The sequence below is a fragment of the Ambystoma mexicanum genome, chromosome 13 (assembly GCF_040938575.1).
Source record: "Ambystoma mexicanum isolate Mex_15411 chromosome 13, UKY_AmexF1_1, whole genome shotgun sequence".
Classification (NCBI taxonomy): domain Eukaryota; kingdom Metazoa; phylum Chordata; class Amphibia; order Caudata; family Ambystomatidae; genus Ambystoma; species Ambystoma mexicanum.
Window position 1 is genome coordinate 313,627,550 of NC_090938.1, and position 22,416 is coordinate 313,649,965.

Here is a 22,416-nt window from a genome sequence, read left to right on the forward strand (position 1 = left end):
AACTCCACCCCCTTTCCCGACACAAACACTTTCTCACGGACAGTTCACCTTGAGCAACAACAGACTAACACCAGAGCCGTATACCCGACCTATCCTAATACCATGGTCAGGCAATTTACTGATCATTAAACAGACCTGACTTCAATGACACTTTCCCACATGGATACAAGGCAGAGCACGAAAGCAGACTCTGAGCGAGGAAAAGCACACGAGGAAACGACAGTTCCAAGATGGCAGTTTAATACAAGGAGAAAGATGGCGAGACCAGAGAAGGTTGCAAGAAGGGATTTACCCTTCAGCTCTAAATACCGTTTTTGCGAACCTTGGAAAGTGAGAAGCCTAAGACCGGAAACTAAAGCTGAACAAACCTACACTGTGCATCGAAGGTAGCCGGTGCTCTTCTGCATCGATAACCAAGACAGGGAGGAGCAATGGCTGCCGTGGTACTGTCATTGTCTCCTACAATAAAGCAGCACCAGTAAAGACAGCACAGCCGGTGAGTCAGAGAGACTTTTACCAAACCAGCTTGTTTTTGAACCAAGGTTGCAAGCGGCAACATTGTATGAGGAAATCCAGAGGACAGTGTGTGAAACGCATGTGATGAGCAACGCTAATAAAATTGGAAACTAATGAAGGGAATGAACTTTGGGAGGCCAAGTGAGATACCGTATAAAGAGTGGTCTGCCGTCACGTTGGTGCTCATTCGAAGGTCTCTGTTAGGTATCCAACTAAATGGTGACTGTATTGTAAAATGGAAGTTTGTATTGAAGTGCTCCTGCAATGGGTCAAGCCAAATCCTATGCACATTCGAAAGTCTTCAATAAACCAAGGGGAAATACAATTAGTCTGAGCCCAGCTGAGGGAAACTAATTGTAAAGGGGAAGGATCTGAGCCCCACCCAGGGGATCCGGGGTGAACCGCGAGTCACCAGAGAAAACAAATATTCTCTGCACTTTGTAATAACAGGGATCTGAGCCCGGCTGATTGGGATCCAGGGTGACACACCCGAGTTGAATACTTGCAAGAAGGAAATAACTGTATATCTTATTTGTTGTATATCGGGCTCCCTGAATCAAGAGACTTTTGGATGAGAAAAGAGGCTTGAGCACAGAAGACCCTTTTGCTGGAAATATAACTGTATCCTTGTGTCGAAGAAGCCAGAGTCTGTGCTTTTCTCGATTGAACTGCCTTGCCCGTGCTGAAACGTGGGGAAGGGAGGCCAATGTGCAGAACATCCTGACATCATTTTGTAAACACTTCTTTCTTTTTCATAAACATTATCCCACACTATTTGTAAATTAGCAATAAGGATTGGCAATAGTTTATTTTTTTAGTATAGGCCCTTTTATTTTGACAAGACTCTACTGAGACTGCATTATTATTATTTGATGGTCGTGGCTTGCTCCCATCTGTAGATTGAGGTTTAGATAGGCGTTTATCACACCCTTGTGAAAGTTCAATAAACACCCTTGATCTGTGGTCACATGTGTCTATCTTATTGTTGATACCATGCCTTCCTTACAAGTGTTACATCTGATAAGAAAGACTGTAAATACAATTTGTTCCCATGTACATGGCTCCTAATGCATCTTTATGTAAATCGTTCTGCCAGGCATTGTAACCTGCATTGTTGATGAAGGTTACAAGTAACTTCGGGAACCACCTTTGTTTTAAAATGAATTAGAGCCAGTTGATGTGAGAGGCTGGAGCGTCTAATGCTTTTACCTGTGACCGTGCAGGCTGCTTTGAAATAAACCCACGTCTATGAAATTTTGCATGGATTCCCTTATTTGTCTGGGGCAAGATCATAGTCTGTTTGGATGCAAAAATCTTATATGCAAAAAAAATGTTGTGTGTATGTTTGTCTGGCTATACAAATCCACACCGTTGAACCCATGTCTACCAAATTTTGCATGGATTCCCTTATTTGTCAGGGGCAAGATTGTAGTCTGTTTGGATGCAAAAATGTTACTCCGTAGACACCCTCATTTACTGATGCTCACTCCGATTCACTACAAGTGGGTACTAGAAGGAGACACCATTTGGAAAAGTGAAGCAAAATGTTTGATATGTTGTTTATTCCTTTAAAATTGTATTACTACTGTATACAGTTGAAAACTGTTTATTAAAGCATTTTTAAAGGGAATACAAAAAGTTAATTTTAATTCTTCTTCATCACGCCACTCCAAATATGGGAAATGGCAAGGTTACAGTTTACTTAAGTTCATTGATGAGAAGAGAGCACAATCAATTAATCTTTCTTGGACATTTTCTCAAATATGCTGAAGCCATTAAGTGACTGAAACATTTTGCGCAAAAAACATAACTTGGAAAAGCTCCTTCTGATGTAAAGTGAAAATCAATATCAACACAATAACAAACAGCAGCATGACTTGCCAACCAGAGGACAAGAGCAACAACCTTCAGGGCACATGAGACACCACTCGATCAGGACATGGGCAACACTGGGTACCCCAGCTAGTGTATTACATAAACAGGGCAGAACACATTCCATAAGGCTGTCCAAACATACTCAGAAGATTTGGAAAAAGTGGCTCTAAAGGGGTACACACCTCCGGGCTCAACATATACCAGGAGAACAACATTGCTTAGCAGACACTTTAAGCAGAACACAAGCCTTTGAGCACGAGTTGGTGCTTTTTCCAGACATGCTCAATCATATGTTCACTATATGGGTTCAGCCAACAATAGACCTTTTTTCAACAAGCAAAAACACAAAATAAACATGTTAGGTCTCCAGATACCTAGAGAAAGGGTGCTTGAGGAAAGCACCATGCATCAGTTGGTCAGGGATATTTGCAAACACCTTTGCCCCCAATGTCACTGTTAAACAGTAATCCACAAATTGCATCAGGAACATTTGACAATAATTCTCATTTCTCCAATGTGTGTTGTGTAGGCCGTGGACTCGCACGTACTAAAAATGTTACTTGCCCACCAATCAAACTGACACCCACTGCCAACTTGTTGACTAAGGTCCCAGATCATATTCTACACCCTCAACCTCAATCAACCAGCTTGGCTACTGAGGTCATAGAATTTGGACACCTTAATCTACGAGTCACATGCATGGATATTTTAAAGGAAGCTCCCACCACACCACACCCATTGTTATTTCATAAGTGGAAGAGGTTTGTTGTATGGTGTAAAAATCAAACGTCAACCCAATTGACTGGTCTCCTTCACATATTTTGCATTCTCTTGCATTTACTGGCTTGAGGGCTAGTATTCATTAAAGGTTCATTTAGCAGCACTGCCTGATTACACAATGTCTCAGAACAAGGTTTCCTGGTGGAGAATTCCAGTTGTCAAAGCCTTCATGCAAGGAGTTAAACGCGTATATCCATTGGTTGCTTACTGTGAGGAACTTGAGGGTGTCCTTGCTTTCTTTTTCCCAATGGCCATCGCTTTTGGATCCCGACCCTGGGGATGTATATGCAAGGGAGGATCACCTGGGTGTAGGAGATTTGGAGAGTGGGGGGAGGAAGTCCTTGGGTGAGAAATGGTATCCCCCATTCCCTTTTCATGATGAACCTTCAGTCCCAGCAGCCTTTGTGCCCTATTGTCATCCTTTCCCATTTTCTTCCTTTCCAGATGATCCTGGGAAATGACATCAGTGAATTGGCACTAGGAAGAGGTTAAATAGGAGGATATTTCCTTATTCAGGCAGGGTAACTACATATCAACCCCCTAATATTGTTTCAGAGAAATACCAGACCAAAATAGTGAAGGAGCAATCAAGAGTTGTGCATATTTCCTCTCATTTACACCATTCTAGTACTGGGACGAGGAAGAGGCGACTAACACCCTAACATTCATTTGCACCACTTTGGTACTGAGGCGAGAGAGAGGCTTGAAAACTACTGCAAGCGTCAGTCATGTCCAGAGAATAGAAGTAATTGTGGTCAGGCAATTGAACTCAGGGACTTGCACTTGCAACCTGTTAACAGGTCACATGTGCATAAAAGGTGGAGCCGCTAGCAAGCTGGGAGAAACCGGCAGGAGAGCATCCAGCCTGGCAGAGACGGTCCTGAGATGGGGAGGGTCCTGCCTGGAGGCCAGGAAGCTGGCTACTGCAGAGGAGAGACCATTCCGCTGGGCCTGAGCTGGCCGTGAGAGGGTCGAGACCGCTAGAGTCTCCTTTCCCTTGTGCCCACAGCTGGAGCTGAGAGACAGGCCTGAGAGGAGAGGCATCCTGCTGAGGAGGGAGCTGCCAGGGAGGGTCCTGCCTGGAGGCCAGGACGCCGGCTAATGCAGATGATAGACCATCATGATGCTGCGGCCAGAGCGGGCTGTGAGAGGGTTGAGACCGCTAGTCTCCTTTGCCCTTTGCCCAAAGCCAGAGCTGTGGGGCACAGAAGACTCCCGAGTACTGCAGGCTACTAGTAGCATCCGTGAGTGAAGAGCAGAGCTACCAGCAACACACAGCGAGGTTTACAGAAGGCGAGCGTTGCTCACGGGCTACAGAGAAGTGTACGCAGAGCCGAAGGATGCCAGAAGAGAGAGGACGCCAGAAGGAGCGCCCGAGCACCGCTGAGTGAATTGAAGGTAACACTTATAGAGGGGCACTCCGGGGTTTACAACTGGGCATATGATAATGCCGGATGAACTGAAAAGTGTGGCAAGTGATGATGAACCCAAAATTAGGGCTTTTTTTATATCGAGCAAGCTGCGAACTACACATAAATGAACTTGAATGTAAAACAAACATTATTGAATACTGAAATAAAGGAGAGTTTTGATGAGCCTATGAATGACATGAAAGGAGGCGTGAAACACAACTAATGAATATTTATTTATGAAATAAACCTTTTTGAACCAACTGATGAACATATAAACGAGAATGATTAATCTTTATGAATAGAGGGAAAAGCAAGTGATGAGCACTTATAAAGATTGTGAAAACCAGGTAGTGCAAGAGAGTGAACACCACACAGTGAGTTGTGTGAAAAAACACACTGTGGCAAAGCCAAGAGACTACAGAGGAGAATACAAATTGAATGTAAACCAAAGCACAAGTGCAGTGAGAGAGGAACCTAGGTGGGCAAGAAAGCCTAGGATTCTCGTTTGTGTAACCTGTAATGGGTGGACAGTGTGGTCTGACAACTGTGCCTAGACCGAGTAAACCCTAATTAAAAAGAGCCAAGAAAAGAACAAATACAGAAACCACTATTCATAACTGGGTTGCTGGAAGGGAAAAGGAAAAAGCACTCTGTATGAATGATTGAACAGTCTAACGGGTTACAAAGTTGAATGAGAACTGTTTTGAAAACCAAGAGAATTGAATGCATTATAGAGGTTGAATCCTTGAGGAAAGAAACCTCCAAGCAATTTTGACACTTTGGAATAGAGTTGCTGAAGTGAAGGAGACAGAGAGAAATCTGGATGCTATTGAAGAGCCTGAAGGATTATGAAGTTGACTTGGAACTGGTTTTGAGAATTAAGAGACTTGAACTAATTGAGAGTTTACCAGCTGGAAAACCCGACGCCTTTGGGAATGGAACCCTGAAGCCTTTTTGGAACTTTGTTGCCTTCTTGGGGAAGGGAACCCCGAGGTGTTATTTGGAACTGCTTTGAACTTGGGAATGGGGAGCTGTAAAGTAAGTCAAGAGCTGGAAGAAGCTCAGAACTTTATTTGAAACACTATTTATTTTGTTGCTGGCATCCCTACACATTGTTTAGCTTTAGTTGTGAGGGCAAATACAGGATTTGGACACAGACTTTTAAGTTGAACTTACTGACTCGGACTATCCTTAGTTTCTTTCGGTAGAGAAATCCAACCTTAGCATAAGGCAAGATAGGCCTTACTCCATCCTGGCATTTAAGCAAATAAAAGTGTTTTATTCGAACATTTAATCTGTTGCCTGTGTCTTGCTTCATGATGCCTTCATAACCCACCACAGGGATGGGATTTAGACGTGGTCCTAAGCAAGCTTATGGGTCATCCATTTGAGCCAATGCACAAAGCATCCATCAGAGATCTTAATTACAAAGTGGTGTTTCTTGTAGCCATCACTTGTATTAGTAAAATAAGTGAACTACAGTTGTTACCTGTAACAGAGCCTTTTGTCACTGTACATAAGAACAAGGTGGTGTTAAGATCGCATCCTCCAAAATACCCACCAACATTTCATGTCAACCAATCCATTGAGCTACCAGCTTTCTTTCAAAAACCCCAGAATGCAGGAGAAAAGGCACTGCATACACTGCGCGTAGGGCAGTCATATACTATAATAACAAGACAAAGCCAATAAGAAAGACTGATCAATTATTTGCATCTCTTGCAGCCGGAAGAGAAGAGAATCGGAGGATAGCACAGGGGCAACATGCTGGTCTTGGAAGCAAGACCACGCAGAGCAACAGAGATTTGAATCCTGGATCTGTGCTTAGAAACCTGACTCTGGTATTAAGCTTGTTATAAAAACCAATACAAAATAAAAAATCCTGTCTCAAAGACTACCATTGCAAGACGGATTGTAAGGTGTATCCAGCAATGTAACAGCCTTTCTTACAAGACTCTTCCTTTCACATTTAGGACACACTCTATACGTAGTATAGAAGCTACTTTGGTGTTCATTGCTTATGTTCCACTCAAGGCTATCTGCAAAGTAGCTACATGGAGTTCAGTGCACACCTTTGTACAAATTGTTGATACTTAAGCTAGAAATGATTCACAGATGGCTCCTGCAGTGTTAAAGCATTTTCTTTGCTTCTGTTCCTTCAACTAACAAACCACCTTCTACGGGTACTGCTTGCTACTCTATGAAAAGCATGCGACTATAAGCAGATCCACAAGCCTCGGTATACAAATATTACCTTTTCAGTAACCGTCTTTCTGATTCTTATATCTGCTTAGATTCACATGCGCCCACCATCCTTCCCGAACTGGGAGTTGAAGGTATCATACACAATTCTTTTCTTTATTCCTGTACCTAGAGAGTTGTTGCACTTACAGCACCTTGTAGACTTCATGCATCCTCAGGACATGAAAAATAACAATCTGAGGACCTCAATGCATGAAGTATCATGGGTACTGTACATGTCACAGTAGGGATAGTATTACGGAAATGCCCCTGTCGACACCCTATTTTCAAGAAAAAAAATAATGTAATTCTCTGCACCAACCGCTATATGTCGGTCAATGTAAAGCATGTGAGCCTAAGCAGATACAAGCGTCAGCAAGACGATTACTGAAATCGTAATGTTTGTCATATGTTTATTCACAGTATATTGCTATTTTTTTGTATTTTGATACCAGCCTTTATCCCTCTTATTAGTGAAGTCTTACTGCTCTGCCACAGTATCAATTTTAGAGACTTTTGATGGAGTCCTGTTTTGACACCATTGGGTTGGTCTTCTGAATTATTTAACAGGCAAAGTACTACTGCAATACAAAGACTTTACAAAAACATTGGAAAAGCATTCAGAAGTTGTCCTTGGGGTTGAGTATTATTCCTTTTTCTTAATTTCACTCAGAGATTGCTGAGAATGTGTGGGTGGCGCACTGCTCAGTTTTCCCCCTCACCAAATCTTCAAAGGCAATTTAGGGAGAGACTACATACATTTAAGTGCACTGAAACTGCAAATGTTAGCTGGAAAATAAGACTCTTGAAGGTTACCAATACTCGAGAGCCATTGTAACAGGAAAATAACTTTTTTTATTTCTTTTTTTAAAAACTTTATTTATTACTGCACACAGGAATAGCACATACATTAATGTTCAAGATTTCTATCATTACATCGTACACAATCACTTTCAATTTGAGTCTGGGTTTTCGGTTTCGGCTTTGTCCGATAGGTACTGTTTGTATCTGGCCCATATGTTTCTGGGTCTGGAAGAGGGTAGTATCGAGTCTATATAAAGCTCTTCTGTGTCATTTGTCCATAACCTATCTCTGTCCCAGTCCGCCTTGGTATGGGGAGCAGCGCTTTTCCACTTAATTAATATTGCCCTTTTGGCTATCAACAGGCTCAAGTTCAAACGTTTTCGCCATGTCGGTTTCGTCTTCCCCACCGCGCCCAGCAGGCACAACCGAGGTGTTCATTCCATGCGCTGGTCTGCCATTACACCCAAACCTGTGCAAACCTCTGCCCAGAAGTCTCTCAGCTTTATGAATGCCCAGAGCATATGGTAGATATCTGTGTGTTCGGTTTGGCACCTCGGGCAGGTTCCCGGAGCAGTGGGGTAGCTGCGTTTGAGTCTTACAGGGGTATAGTGTGTCCTGTGTATTATTTTATAATGTATTAGTTTATATCTAGAGTTACATGATATGTGTTTGGGCAATGTGCATATCTGGGTCCATTGGTGGTCTTCTATTTGGTGCCCCAGATCTTGTTCCCACCTATTTTTTGGCTGTGTGGTTCCCTGCTGGGCGCGTTTGAACTATAATTTTTTATAAAGCAGAGGCTGTGATTTTCCGCGTCCCACCTGTAAATATATATCCAAACCCCATGTTTATCTCCGGTTCATCTGGGAAGGTGGGACATGCATTTTTTATGGTTGCTTTTATATGCATATATTGTAGCTTAGGTGTGGTGGTATTTCCCACTATGTCCTTAAGATCTTCCCATGTCGCAAAGCACTTGTCTGGGAATAACTGCCCCCATTGAACAATACCTTTAGTACTCCAGTGTGTGGCTACCTCTCCATCCAGTGTGAATGGTGTATGGGGGTCACCCCAGATCGGCATGCTCGGGTAGTATAATCTGTCTGTACCAAATATATCAGCAATTTTGGCCCAGGCTGTGGTCGTTACCTTCGAAGGGTCTATAGAGTTGTGGTATTTGGGGCCTGATCTCGTCATTTTATGCAGTGTTATGGTTGATTCTCGTGTATGCCGTTCATGAGGTGGACTCCCCGGGTCGAGAAAGTCCGTGGCCCAGTGGGCGGCGTAGTGTGCCTGTGCTGCCAGGTAGTAGAGCTCTAGGTCTGGTGCCATCAACCCACCCCGTCGATATGTGTCCGTTAATGCCCTCCAGCTTAGCCTGGGATGTCCTCCCCACACAAACGTGATGCAGGCACTTTTCATTTTAGTGAACAGTGCGCGACCTGGCCAGACCGGCACTGCATTAAATAGATAGAACAGTTTTGGAAGTATTATCATTTTGATAAGGGCAATTCTTCCCATCATTGAGATGGGCAGGGCGCTCCAGCGTTTCATCTTTGCACATAGAGTATCAGCTAATGTGCTGTAGTTTAAGGCTCGGGACAGTTGGGCAGTTCTAGCCACGTATGCTCCAAGATATAGTATATGCATCGGGCTCCAAATGAGACCATGTAAGTCTTGGGGTTCTACTGTGTTTTTTGTGAGTGGGAATATTTCTGATTTGGTGGCATTGAGCCTTAGGCCGGAGTAGTCGCCGAATTTCTTAACTTCTGCCAGGACTTTGCCCAGTGCACGATCTGGGTTCTGCAGATACAGAAGAATATCATCAGCGTATAATGTTATAATCTGTAGTTTACCCTCAAGCCACAGTCCATGTGAACTGTAGCGAGCCCTGAGAATGTCTGCTTGGGGTTCTATCACTAGAGCGAATAGTAGTGGTGACAGCGGGCAGCCTTGTCGGGTGACCCCCAGTAACTCTAGCATATCCGTTAAAGTGCCATTCACTGTAATCTTGGCGTAGGGGCGTGCATATAATATTTGAATCCATTTACTGAAGTTAGGGCCGAATCCATAATTTCGTATTACCCCAAATAGAAAAGGCCAGTAGACTGTATCAAATGCTTTTTGCATATCGAGAGAAAACGCTATCCCTTGAGGTTCGGGGGGTATTGTCGCCAAAATGTTGTGGCACCGTTTTATGTTCGTCACTGTGGACCTTCCTACAATAAATCCAGCTTGGTCCTTATGAACTATGTAGGGCATCAATGGAGTTAATCTGGTTGCCAATATCTTTGCGAAGATCTTTGCGTCCGTGTTTATTAGTGACAGCGGCCTTTACAAGCCGCATTCTTCTGGGGGTTTCCTTGGCTTAAGCAATAACGTGATTACTGCCTCCCTAGTGGTTTCGGGCAGCTCCCCTTTGTTCAAAGCTTCCACCGATACTGCATGTAGTCTGGGAACTAAAAGTTCTTTATAAAATTCCGCCCCGAGACCATCTGTACCTGGCGCTTTCCCATTAGGGAGTGTTTTTATTGCCTCCGCTATCTCTGCCTCAGTGATCAGACTTTCTAGAGACTCTCTAGTGGCGTCAGCTAGTAGTGTTGTTGGTATTTGGGAGAGGTATTGATCCATCTCCTCCTCAGTGGTAGAACACTCAGGGCAGTACAACTTCTTATAGAATTCATAGTATGTTTCCTTCACCTTACTATTCTCCGTGGTCGCTGTACCATCTGGCAATTTTATGCATGGTATAATTGTCAAGCCCCTTTCACCCCGCAACGTTCTGGCCAACAGTCTCCCCGGGGGTTCACTCTTCCCATATCGACGTGCTGCCGCCGTTTATCGAAGTAATGGATCTCTCGATCCGCCGCTTCTTTATATTCATCTAGCTTAATTTTAATCTCCGAACTTAGCTGTGATGATGGGGCATGTGCGTACTGCGATTGTAAAGAGCCAATTTGTGCGTCTAGGCGCACCAAACTACCACGGATATCTTTGAGGACTCCGCATTCAGCGGATATTTAATTGCCTCTTATACAGACCTTAAATGCCTGCCATAATATTGCATGACTGGACACAGAGCCCTCATTGATGTCAAAGTATTCCTGTAACTGCTGGGCCAATGTCATTCTGTAAACCAAATCTTGCAGGGCCGCAGGTTTAAATTTCCAGGGTGGCCTGTTCACTGTAATGTCAGGGATTCGTAATGTTAGCTGTATTGGGGAGTGATCAGAGTATGTTCTGGGATAAATATGGGCACCAGTAACCCAGCTCAGTACCTCGCTGGCCACCAACCGTAGGTCTATTCTGGAGTGCATGTCATGAACTGTGTAGTAATATGTGTATTCCATTTTTCAGAGGTTTAGAGCTCTCCATGCATCCTTTAGGTTTAGGTTGGTCATGTGAATGAGTACTTCTGTGCTGCCTTGGTGAGTGTTCTAGGTTGTGTCGATGTGCGATCTAAGTGTAAATCTAGAATGGTGTTGAAGTCACTGCCACATATCAAGTAAGCCGTGGGGTAGCTAGCCAGTTTTTCAAATAATGTAGAATAGAAGTCGGGGTCGTGAATATTCGGACCGTATATGTTGAGTAGGACTATCTCCCTATCATAGAGGGTGCCATGGATCAACACGTATCTTCCCTCGGGGTCGCATTCAGGGTTAAGGCAGGTAAATGGCAGAGCTTTATGTATGAGAATCAACATCCCCCTTGCCCATTTGGAGTATGTCGTGTAATACTGATGTGTCCCCCAGTTCGGGATAAGGTGCCCGACTTGCTGAGGTCCTAAATGTGTTTCTTGAAGGAAGATTATTTTAGGGCTCTGCCTGTTTATATATGCTAATATCTTCCTTTTCTTGATCTGGGATCCTAAACCACGAACATTCCAGCTCAATATTTTTATGTCGTCCGTGCCTTCATTAGCCATCATCTATAAAGTGGATGTAGTCCTATGAATCATGGTTCATTCCGGTTGTGTACTTAACATCAGTAGTGCTTACTTCCTGCATGCTTTTTGTTTTGAAACCTTTCATTTCGTAACTGAACCCCAACAAACTCAACATGGCCCCTGCCCCCACCCTCATAGTTCCCCGAACTTCAACTATGCCCGTTAATCCCCCCCCTCTTCCCTCCCATTAACTTCATGTGCACCTGCTATAGGGGGGACTGTAGCGACATCCTGTGCCATCGCCGTACATAATCATTTACAGTATGTCCGGTTACTTATGTTGTTACTCTCTCTCATGTCGACACATTTGGGGGTTAAGCTCTACAACTTGATCTGCAAAGTAACTCGTATTCACCCCCTGTGTGGGCCACCCGGAGGGGGCCTTCATTTTCCCAAGTCCATAATTCATCATTTACGCGCCTGCCGTTGTGTGACTTCAGGGTCTCAAGTGTCTTGTTCAATTCTAGGTTGCCTGACCGGAGCTGGGATGTGTGTTTCCACGAAGCTCGCCGCCTCTTCGGGGAATGTGAAGAAGTTAGTTTTGTTCTGATGCTGTATCTTTAGCCTCGCCGGGTACAGCATGGCGTACGGGACCTGTCGTTCACGCAGTAGTTTCTTAACCCCGGTGAAGAGTCGTCTTTCCTGTTGCACCGCCAATGTGAAATCCGGAAAGATACGTATGGTGTTGGCTTCCCATATTAGTTCTTGTTTTTCTCTGGCAGTTTTCAGTATTAAGTCTCTGTCCCTGTAGTTTATCATACGTGCTATGATAGGTCTAGGGTATGCACAAGGTTTTGGCTTTGGGGCGAGTGACCTATGTGCTCTCTCCATGATGAACATTGCAGACCATCCGGGTTCTCCCAGGAGATTGCGCAAAAGATCTTCTACTGCCTTTTCCATTGACCCCTTCAATGCCTCCTCCGGAACGCCAATTATGCGGATGTTGTTCTGCTGGGATCTAGCCTCTAAATCTTCGCATTTGGTTTTCATCGTCCCCAGTTCTATTGCCATTGTGGACACTGTGGTCTTTAAGGCCTCTAGTGCATCCTCTGTGCCCGAGATTTGCGTCTCCGCCTCCGTGATGCGCGATGTAGTTTTATCCAGTTGCGTTTTAATGGAGGTGACATTTGCTGTTATCCCATCTAGTTTTTCATTGAGGGTGGAGAAGCCCTGTTGAATGGCCAGAAAGACCGCCTGGGAGTCCATCATTGGTACTGGGGCAGCTGGTTGCGCTTGTGGGGATACTTCCTTAGACATTGTGGGTTCTGCTTCTTTCCTTGTTGCCGTCGTGTATTTTTCCATGGCTCCTTTCCCTTTCTTGGGACCGAAGCCCTTGGGCATCGTTTTCCAAAGAAAATTCACCCGGGAGCAAGCCCAGCAGTCTTCTTCCTCTGCGCGGTTCCTATACCTGGTGGCTGTAGAATGGTGGTTTATACAGTTCTCATGGAGGCGTTTGGTTCGTTGTCTTGGATGGTTTTGCGCGCCTACTTGTGCCTGATCTGTTTGTTTTAGTTCTGTTGTTAGTTGCCCCCTCCTGTTGTCAGCCTGGTGTCTTTGTTAGCACCTTCTATGATTACTTAAAGTTCTTAGGGGTTAGCTCGACGTTTAAGAGGTGAGGTCTTGCTCCTGTCAATGCCTTGGAGTTATCTCTCTTGCAAGCCTTTTTCCCAGAAAGGCTTCCTTGCCTGCCCAGCTCTGGTGAGGTTTGAATCTGCAGCCAGTGGGCAATATCAATGTGCCACCGAGTACGTTGAGTCTTATTGGGTCACTGTCCCCGTGCTCTACTTGCTGCTTAACTTGGAGGTTATAATCTATAGGCCCCCCATCTGCCTATATATGGGTCCCTGTTCCCTGCATGGTGGTCTCAATGTCTTCTTTCCTGTCCCCTAATGTCTGTTTCTGGCAACACCCGAGGTCTGCTGGCACTGTTTCATCTGGGGGTCATGTGGTAGGGGGAGTTTATAATCATGGTGCCTCCATGGTTTCCCTCCTGCTGGGCCAAGCTATTATACTATGGAGCGGTGTTGCTCTGCAGAGACGTTGTTCTCCAGGGAGGGCCGTCACCCGGTGGCAGTTCAAGGCGAGGGCCCCGGCCCCGGTATAAATGGGGCCAACCGGCCTCCAGGGCAGCGGACCGACCTACGGGCCCAGGTGTCGCGAGCGGGGCCTGCCCAGATGGTCACCGGGGGGGGGGGGGGGAGTACCCCTCCGCGCCCCCACCGGCTCTCCGGTGTCCTCAACTGCAGGGTGCAGGGCCCCGACCATCGAGGAAATGCTTGGGCTCCTTCCGGGACCCCCGGAATGCCCAAAGCCGCGGGACGAGCGCCCGAGGGCCAGGCCACCACCCGGGGGCCCGACGGTGCGTGTCTCCTCCCTCCTACCTGGCGGGCGATGGGTCCCGCGATCCTCAGGCAACGCTCCGCTCCAGCTCCAGAGGACGCGTATCTGGAGTCAGCGGGCGCTCAACTGAGAACGGAGCGCCCGTGACTATCCAAGCACAGATGGGCACAGTGTCTGTCTCCCGGCACTCGCGTTGTTTTGGCGCCGGACTCCTCTTCCCGCTCTGTGGCGCGCTTCATGGTTGCTTCCCTCGGTGCGTGTAGGAGCGTTTCCTTGCTGCAACTTCGGTACCATGCAATCAGTTGTGCCGAAACTTCGTGTGCGTGGTCAACATGTATTACAGCACGTTTCCTCCGACTTTCAGACGGAACCGGGTCTGTCAGGTGGTTATAATGGCATTACGGCCCGGGGTGTCGCCGGAGCTCACACAAGGGCGACCAATTCTTCTCGTGCGCAACAGCGCCCCCAGTAAATAACTCTTTTAATATGTAATCCAACTGTCATTTTCTACAGCATGCGTGAGCATGTGCTAGTGTAGGACCTGGAGAGAGTTGTGTGCTCCTTACTGATAAATCTGTATTGCTTGATCTCAGACCAATGAGATGACAAATAGTATTGAAGATTTCTCTCAGCATTTGCACCCTGAGAGCAGAGTACACATCTTGTGAGAGGAGACTGTGGTAGAAATGTTTAATAAGTCAATGAAAGGGAGAGAGTAGCCCAGTGTCTGACAGGGTGGGATCCTTTTGTTGAAAGAAAAATGTTCACTAGTTAAGAGAAAGTGTTGAATGTGACATCATGACCACAACAGGAAAGCATGTATTCAAAGGTTTTTTTGTTGTGGACTAGAAGCGTACATTTGATTAGCGGTGTGCCACAAAATATTCATAAGCAAATGAATAGTCACACCATAATTAATTGAATTCACACTGGGCATGCTGTTGCCCTTTCAGTACTAACTTATGATCATTATTCAAGTCATTAATATTAAAATTTCCCAGTCTTCTAGCATGTCTCTAATTCCACTTTTTTATTTCAGACCATCAAGCATGTGATGGAGAAGGAGAAGACAAAGGGCTTCTGCCAGCTGGTGGTGGCACAGAAGTTGCGCGAGGGCCTTTCACACCTGATCCAGTCCTGTGGCCTGGGTGGCATGAAGCACAACACTGTAATCATGGGTTGGCCTAATGCCTGGAGGCAAAGCGAAGATGCTAGGGCCTACAAAACCTTCATCAGTATGTATCTCACCACATGAACATCAGCATTCCACAATATCTCTTCTGATTTTCACCCTGTACTACTCATGCTAAGATCTAAATGTAAAACAGTTACTCCAAAATAAGAATGTATCTTCCCTGCAAAATGAGTTAGTATTTTCCTTGATAAGCCTATGTCTTTTAACTGTGGATTAATTGGGTAAAAACTGCAATTGTATTTGCTAGTAGCTTCTCAACAAGTGGTACTAATCTGAAGATAGGCTTCCAGTTGATACTCGTGTTCCTAGCTCTGATCTCCATGGTTCAAGAAGTATAGCTACACACATTCTCTTGAAATGATGTGCAGATTTGATCTTTGCAAACACATTGTGACTCAATTCTAATGTTTCAGGTACTGTACATGTGACGACAGCAGCCCGCCATGCCCTACTGGTTGCCAAGAACACCTCCTTCTTCCCCAGTAATGCAGATCCCTTCACTGAGGGAAACATAGATGTGTGGTGGATTGTGCATGATGGAGGCATGCTGATGCTGCTCCCGTTCTTGATTAAACAACACAAGGTATGTGCTTGCGTTTTTGTTGAACTGTAGTAAATGTTTGATGATGCTTTTCCATTTGAGAAGTACTTAGGTTTTTAAGGTTATATGAAGCAGGGGGGGGGCGTGGCTTGGAGCCATGGCGGTCGGTTCGGCTCTGTGAGAGCTCCCGGCTGGCACCACGCATCTGACTTCTATGCCCCGGTAATACTGTAGGTTTGGCAGTAATTTATGGTGTGCCCGAAAGCTGAAGTTCTGCAGAGGGCTTGGGCCAACTCTGAGCCCGAAATGAATTCGGGAACCTAGAGTTAGACTGTCCCGAGCCTGGGCGTGAAACGGGAAAGGACCCACGAGCAAAAATGGCGGATACCTCCCGGCTTTGAGTCCGCTGGTGACATCGGCCACCCAAGCAGATCCTGACCCCCCTTGAGGGCAACACAGCGGAGGGACCTACACCTCATCTTGGAATGGGCGCAACTCACCCACTTGGGTCGAATCGCTCCCCCGCACTCAGCAGAAGCGGGACCGAAAGCCCACACACATGGAGCCCGCTCCCTGTAATCCGGCAGCAGCAGCAGTGCAGGACTCTCCGGGTCGGGGGGAGGACCCAAACCACAGAAAGAGAGCCCGGAACCCTTGTGGACCGCTGGAACCCCAAACCAAACCCAAAGGCTCAACAGCACCAGCAGCGGGCCCCGCGGGGTCAGAAGCAACAAACCCCTCCCCCACCATCCCTAGCAAAACGGACCATCGATCTACCCAACTGACTCCCCCGGCTGCACCCGACTGGAGCGGCTAAAACGCAGTCCGGCCAGCCACCAATCACTCGCTCTGCTCTTTGGATGAAGTGAAGGTGAACCGCCGCAGCGGGGAAGCCCTCAACGCACCATTAGCCTGCCTGAACTGTTCCCCCCCAAACTCTGCTCACACGGAAGGGTAAGAGCGGAGCAGATTGTGGGGTAATATTCCAGGCTAGTAACAGCCCCTGCCCGGACCTCCCGAAAGCCACACATGAAGCTGCAAAACAAACAGGGGTTACAACGCGGCTCTAAAAGGGAGCACCAGAAGGCCTCCCGCCCCCGGTCGCAGGAGAACAGATACCACCAAAGAAGGTCTCCTAGGTGGGCTCCACTACCCAGCCTACAGCAGTAAACCCAACCCAACCATAGCCCAGCACGGACGAACAGCGTGGAACCAAGCCGACAAAGGGGAAATCTCACTGAAGCGGACCATCTAACTGCCCTCCAGGCTGCTTCCCCGCGAAGAGCCCAGCTGCAGTGTCGTAAACACAGCCCGGTGTCCCATTAATCAGACGCACTGTGCCTCAGACGAAGCGGAGACGAACGATTGCAGCGGATTGACCCTTGAAGCACCATCAGCCTGCCTCGACTGTCCCCCCCCCCCCCCCCCCACCAAGCGACTCAGGAGTAAAAACGCAACCAACACAGGACACCCAGGAAAGCGCTGCAGGGGCCGGCACTACGCGGTCCACAGCATTAATATGGACCAAGGCCCAGCCCGGAGTGAAGGGTTCCGCCGCACAGCTTGAAGCCATTCTCAAGCCATCCCCAAGCCCATGCCGCACACTACCAGAGAAGGAGCAGCAGCAAAGCAGGGCAGAACATGATGTTAGGCAGAATCCTGTGCAGTTCCCTTAGGGACCACTGCAAGAAGATTAAGTCTACAGGAGTAAGCAGTAAACCCAATTGGTAGCAGTCTGCACCACCCAGATTTACCTGGTAGCTGTGGCTGAGCAGTCAGACTTCTCTCAAGAACAGTTAGGCAGTATACAGAGGATACACAATAGGGCCAAAAACACAGTAGAACAAGCAAACACTGACCAGAGCTTTGTATCAAAAGTATATAATTATTTAACACACACTTTAGAAAATACACTAGCACTATTAATCAAAGCAAGTTCAAAAACACAATCAGAAAAGTATACACACCTCCCTTAAGAATTATTTAGACAAGTCTAAGTTAAAAAAAACACTTTTTGTCAAAACAGAGGTGAGCGCGTAACTTAGATGGCACTCCAATAATTAAATAAAAGGGAGGAAAAAAAGGCAGGTCATAAAGATAAAACAGTTCTCAACACTTTTAAGAGACAAAAACAAGTTAGTGAAGGCAGAGTCTACTGTAGAGCCAAAGTTCATAGGCCAGACCCACTTTAAATGGAGCAAGGTGAAATGTGCCCAAGATCACACAGTTGCGAAATGCATTCAAGTCTTTGTAAAAATGTTCAAAAGAGGTTGGGGTGGTTCAAAAGATATAGTTAGAAGGTCTGGGGGCCAACCCAGTTGGAAAGCCAAGGATTTAAGGGTCACCTTGAGCAAACCGAAGAAAGGGAGGCCAGGTGGAACACAGTACCTTTAAAGTTGAGGAAGCTCCAGCGGTGGCAGTTGTTCCTGGCAGTGGGTGCAGTTCGTGGTTTCGACCAGGGGAAGAGAGGATCTCGTCGAAGAGGAAACCTGGAGTCGTTGCACTGCCCAGGGAAGAAACCAGCCGGGGAGTTTGTCGGTTAAAAGGTGTGTTGGTATTCGTGGTCACAGTGGTGCAGCTTGGCTATCCGGCCACCGGGGTGCTTGGCACGGGCGATTCGACCAAGAGACGTCCTGGAAGGCGAAAGGGCGAACTGGTTGATCCCACCAGCTCAGAGGAAGAAGACTCTTTCAGCAGAAGATCTTCTCTTGTTGTCGGGAAAGTGGTGAGGTCGTTGCAGCAGGGCTCCACCGGTGGTGTCGTCATTGCAGATGACTCAGCTTCCCCCCTCTTCGGATTTCTTGGGTTCTGTGGCGACTTCTGACGTTCCAGTCCCAAAAGCCCTGCTTTTATGCAGAAAAAACCCCATTCAACAGCCTAGCTGTCACTCAAACATGCTAAGTGGTGAGCCGGGCGGCTCACCACTGGCCCAATCAGAACAGAGTGCGCCTTGGGTTGCTAAGGCAATGCAGTCCAGGGTGCCAATTCCCCCACCCACACATCCTGTGCAACCCAGACAGAGTGGCACCAGTTGAGGCCTTCTGTGGAGAATCCCGCCAAAAAGTGGAACAAAGGGCCCGACCTTGGTTGGAGTTACAGAGACGGACACGAATGCCATTTTAGAAAAGAGTTCTGGCAAAAATACCCAACCGGTGATTTAATATTAAATAAATAAACCGGCGGTATGTTTAACATTGCACCAAAAAGAAGTGCGTTTAAAATCAATGGGAAAATCCCATGGGAAATATTCCGGTGGAATATTTTGCATGGTAACCACTACCACCAGCCAGAAACTCGACACGGGGGGACAGGACAGTGCCCCCTTGGGAACAGACCCAGGGGCAATCGAATTAACCCCTTCCAGTACTTCCACAATATGATGGTTTGTACTGGTTCTGTTCACAATTTTGGACTAGTAAAGTCAATGGTGACTTTGCATGCCCTGGGAGACAGTAGTCAGTCCCAGGGTATGGAGTCTATGTTTGGGGGTCACTATGACACCCCTGTGTTACTTCACTGAGGGTGCTGTGTAACACACACACAAAAACAGATGATACCCTATGGAGTAAAAAAAAACAACATAGCCCATAAGCACACAAAGAGTCAAAGACATACCTCAAATCATGCCTAAGAGTGGGAGGAAAGAGTCTCACTCTTAGCAGGAGAAAAAAACAAACCCCAAAAATCCAGCAAAGCTGCTGGGGGACTCACTAGGTTTGGGAAATTAGCCTTATAAGAGAATTCTCCCTAACACCCAACAGCACACAGAAAATCTGGTTGGGGGCAGGCCCTAACAGGGAATCCCAAAAACTCAACAACTCCGTGGATCAGGGGCAGGGAAGACACAGCAAGATGGCGCCAGGGGCCTACCCCGTGGCCGAGCTCCGAGCCCTGCTCGAGGCCTTGGCCGGCCCGCAGGAGCCCAACGTTCAGACTCTCAACAGCACTGAACAGGGAAGCACGCCGCTGATCTGCAGGCACAAAACAGCACCTGGCGGATCGGGACCCAGGCTGCGGTGGAGCCCCACAAGCTGCCGGTGGCCCCGAATGCCAGAGCAAAACCCACCTGTGGCCGGGGCATGCTGATACCAACAGCAACAAACACCCTGACGCTGGCTCCGTCGGAGGGGGCGAGATCTCCGCTCCCAGAACCTACATTGCCGCCTCCTACACTGTCCTTGGGCAGCCCTTCTTCACACTCTCATCAGTATCCGCCCAGCAACTGACCGGATCTCCCTCCTGGTGACCGAGGTGAGAGGTAAGACCTTGCTTGCCACACGGGCTGGCGGCCCTGGCCTAATGCGAACGCTCTGCAGAGGGGGGATTGGAAGCCTTACTGACACTTGCCCGGGGCAGGGGCGCTGTAGTAGACTAGGCAACACAATCCTGGGAGCCACCCCAGCAATCCGCTCCTGCCTCCCAGCCCCGCCCTTGACACTCAACCTTATCTGGGCACCCGCTGGATCGAGGCAACCGCAACACCCCCAGGGACTTCCTCTCACCCCGCACGTGGAGCTCTCGCCTTACCAAAGGCCCGCCTGCTCTCAAAAGGGGACGGCTAATCCAAGGGGCCATAGAACCCATCACCAGCAGCGCCTTCCACACAGGGTGAAGGATAGAGAAACCCCAATCCGCAAGGCCTGCTTGGGGGGCACAAGACCTCGCCCCTGGGACCCCTCCACGGCCACCTAGCAGCGGTTCTGCCCCTCCCCCCCCCCGGAGTCCGACTCAGGGGGCACCTGATTAGTCTGCCGAGCTCAACAGCACCATGCCCAAGATGGCCAAGTACCTAAAACCCACCAAACAGGCGGATATCGCCGCACTGCTGATGACCCCAGCCACGGAAAGACCCAAGAGGGGTGACCGGACTGAAACCACTGAAGCTACAGCTACAGCTCCGCACACTGAACCGGACCCAGTTTCAGCCCCGCAGGCGGTCACAAAATCAGATCTCCAGTGTCTTCTGTCAGCCCTCACGAAGGAGTATCAGAGGGGGACGGAGGAGGCCATGGGAAAGAGCACGTCCTGGACAAACGGATCGGGGAGCTGGAGAGGAGAACGATGGAGGTGGAAACAACCCTCTGTGAACACAGCTATGAGATCGACAGGGGCTCAGATAGGCTCACAGCATTGGAAGCCAGGTGCGAAGCCCTCGAGCGTAAGCAGGAGGATGCCGAAAATCGTTCCCGACGCAACAACATTCGCTTGAGGGGGATCCCAACCACTGTGCTGGACTCAGACCTGGAGAAATATGTCAACGATCTCTTTCGCTTCATCCTAACGCTGCCGGACGACTCCTGATGCTCGACAGAGTCCACAGGACAAGAAAAGACCGAACATATCAACCCTGCCCGATGTCGTAGCAAGATTGCACTACTACAAAGTGAACGAAGAAATAATGCAAGAAGCTAGGAACTCTCCCGCACTCTCTTCACAGATGCGTCCCATTTCCTTATATCAAGACCTCGCAGCCATCACGTTGTCGAAAAAAAAAAAAGGCCACCAGTCACGGAGTGGCTCAGAGAAAGAAAGATCCCATATCGCTGGGGATATCCCACGTACCTGACCTTCGTCTGGGAAGGCACCACCCGTCTCATTTGCAACCTGAAAGAAGCCGAGAGACTGCTGAATCCGAAGGCGGGGCAGGAGGGCTCTGTGGGGGGTTCGCCCCCCAGGCAGGCTGCATCACAGCACTCTGCACATGCCTGGACCTGAGTGGGGAGGCACCACAGGATCGGAGGCCTCTCATCCAAGGCCAAGAGGCGTGACAAGAACTGATAGGACACTACAGGATCCATTCCCTCTGCCAGCATTTCGCAAGGCTCGCCAGCCCGGCACACGCGACACGGGTCGCAAACCTGTAATGAAAGCTCAAGCAAGGGGCCGCTCACACCCTTGCAGCCCATAACTCACTGTTTACCCGAAGAGGCACAGTTGTACCACACAAGTCTGATGCAATGGCCCAGCTGGAGGCCTCGTTGGTGGAAGGCTGGACCTGATACCTTGTTTTTTCTTTTGGTTTTGTTCTATTTTTGGGGTTTTGGCTGGGGGGCCTGAGGGGGAAACATGCAAAGTCAAGCAGGAATAATCCAGCCAGCAACTTCACTGGACTTTCGACGGCAAACCAGAATGGGCAACTAATAGAATCCACAAATATAACCTTCCCAGATGACGGACAAGGTTAAGGAACTCACCATGATCACATAGAATATCCAAGGCCTGAACTCGCCAAGAAAACGCAAGTCAGTTGAACACCGCCTGGCACGGCTCGCGGCAGATATTGTGTGTATGCAAGAAACGCATTTGCTGCCTCCCGACAAAAAACGGATCAGCTACCAACGCTATCCCAAGTGTTTCTTTGCCTCCTCCGGCCAGAAGAAAGGAGGGTCACAATTCTACTGAGTCGTAAGGCTCTCCTGACAAACTTCACAATTAAGCGTGACCCAGCGGGGAGATTCCTATTACTGGTTGGACTCCCAATTACCATTGCATCGGTTTACTGCCCGAACGAAGCCCAAGACTGCTTCCTGCGCAAGATCCTCCCGACAATATCCACCTTCGCTGAAGGAAGCCTGCTGATCGGCGGTGATTTCAACCTTACACCAGACCCTAACGTCCATAAGACCCTGCCGCCCACAAGATCTGACTTTGTCCGAGCCCTAGGGATGGCAGAGTTCCTAAGGAACACCGGAACGATTGATGAATGGAGACTAGCGAATGACAGTGCCTGTGACTACACATTCTTCTGGCACGTCCATAGAGGATT

The 22,416-nt window shown here is 47.8% G+C and overlaps 1 protein-coding gene across 3 annotated transcripts in view; it reads left to right on the forward strand.

The window, feature by feature from the left end:
• The window catches only part of SLC12A6 (solute carrier family 12 member 6), a 3,180,404-nt gene that overhangs the window by 2,660,098 nt on the left and 497,890 nt on the right, over positions 1 to 22,416 (forward strand). For all 3 annotated transcript variants that reach the window (XM_069633764.1, XM_069633765.1, XM_069633766.1), the window contains 2 exons: positions 14,954 to 15,149; positions 15,523 to 15,692. In XM_069633764.1, the coding sequence (XP_069489865.1) occupies positions 14,954 to 15,149; positions 15,523 to 15,692 (366 nt within the window). The remainder of the gene's footprint in view (positions 1 to 14,953; positions 15,150 to 15,522; positions 15,693 to 22,416) is intronic.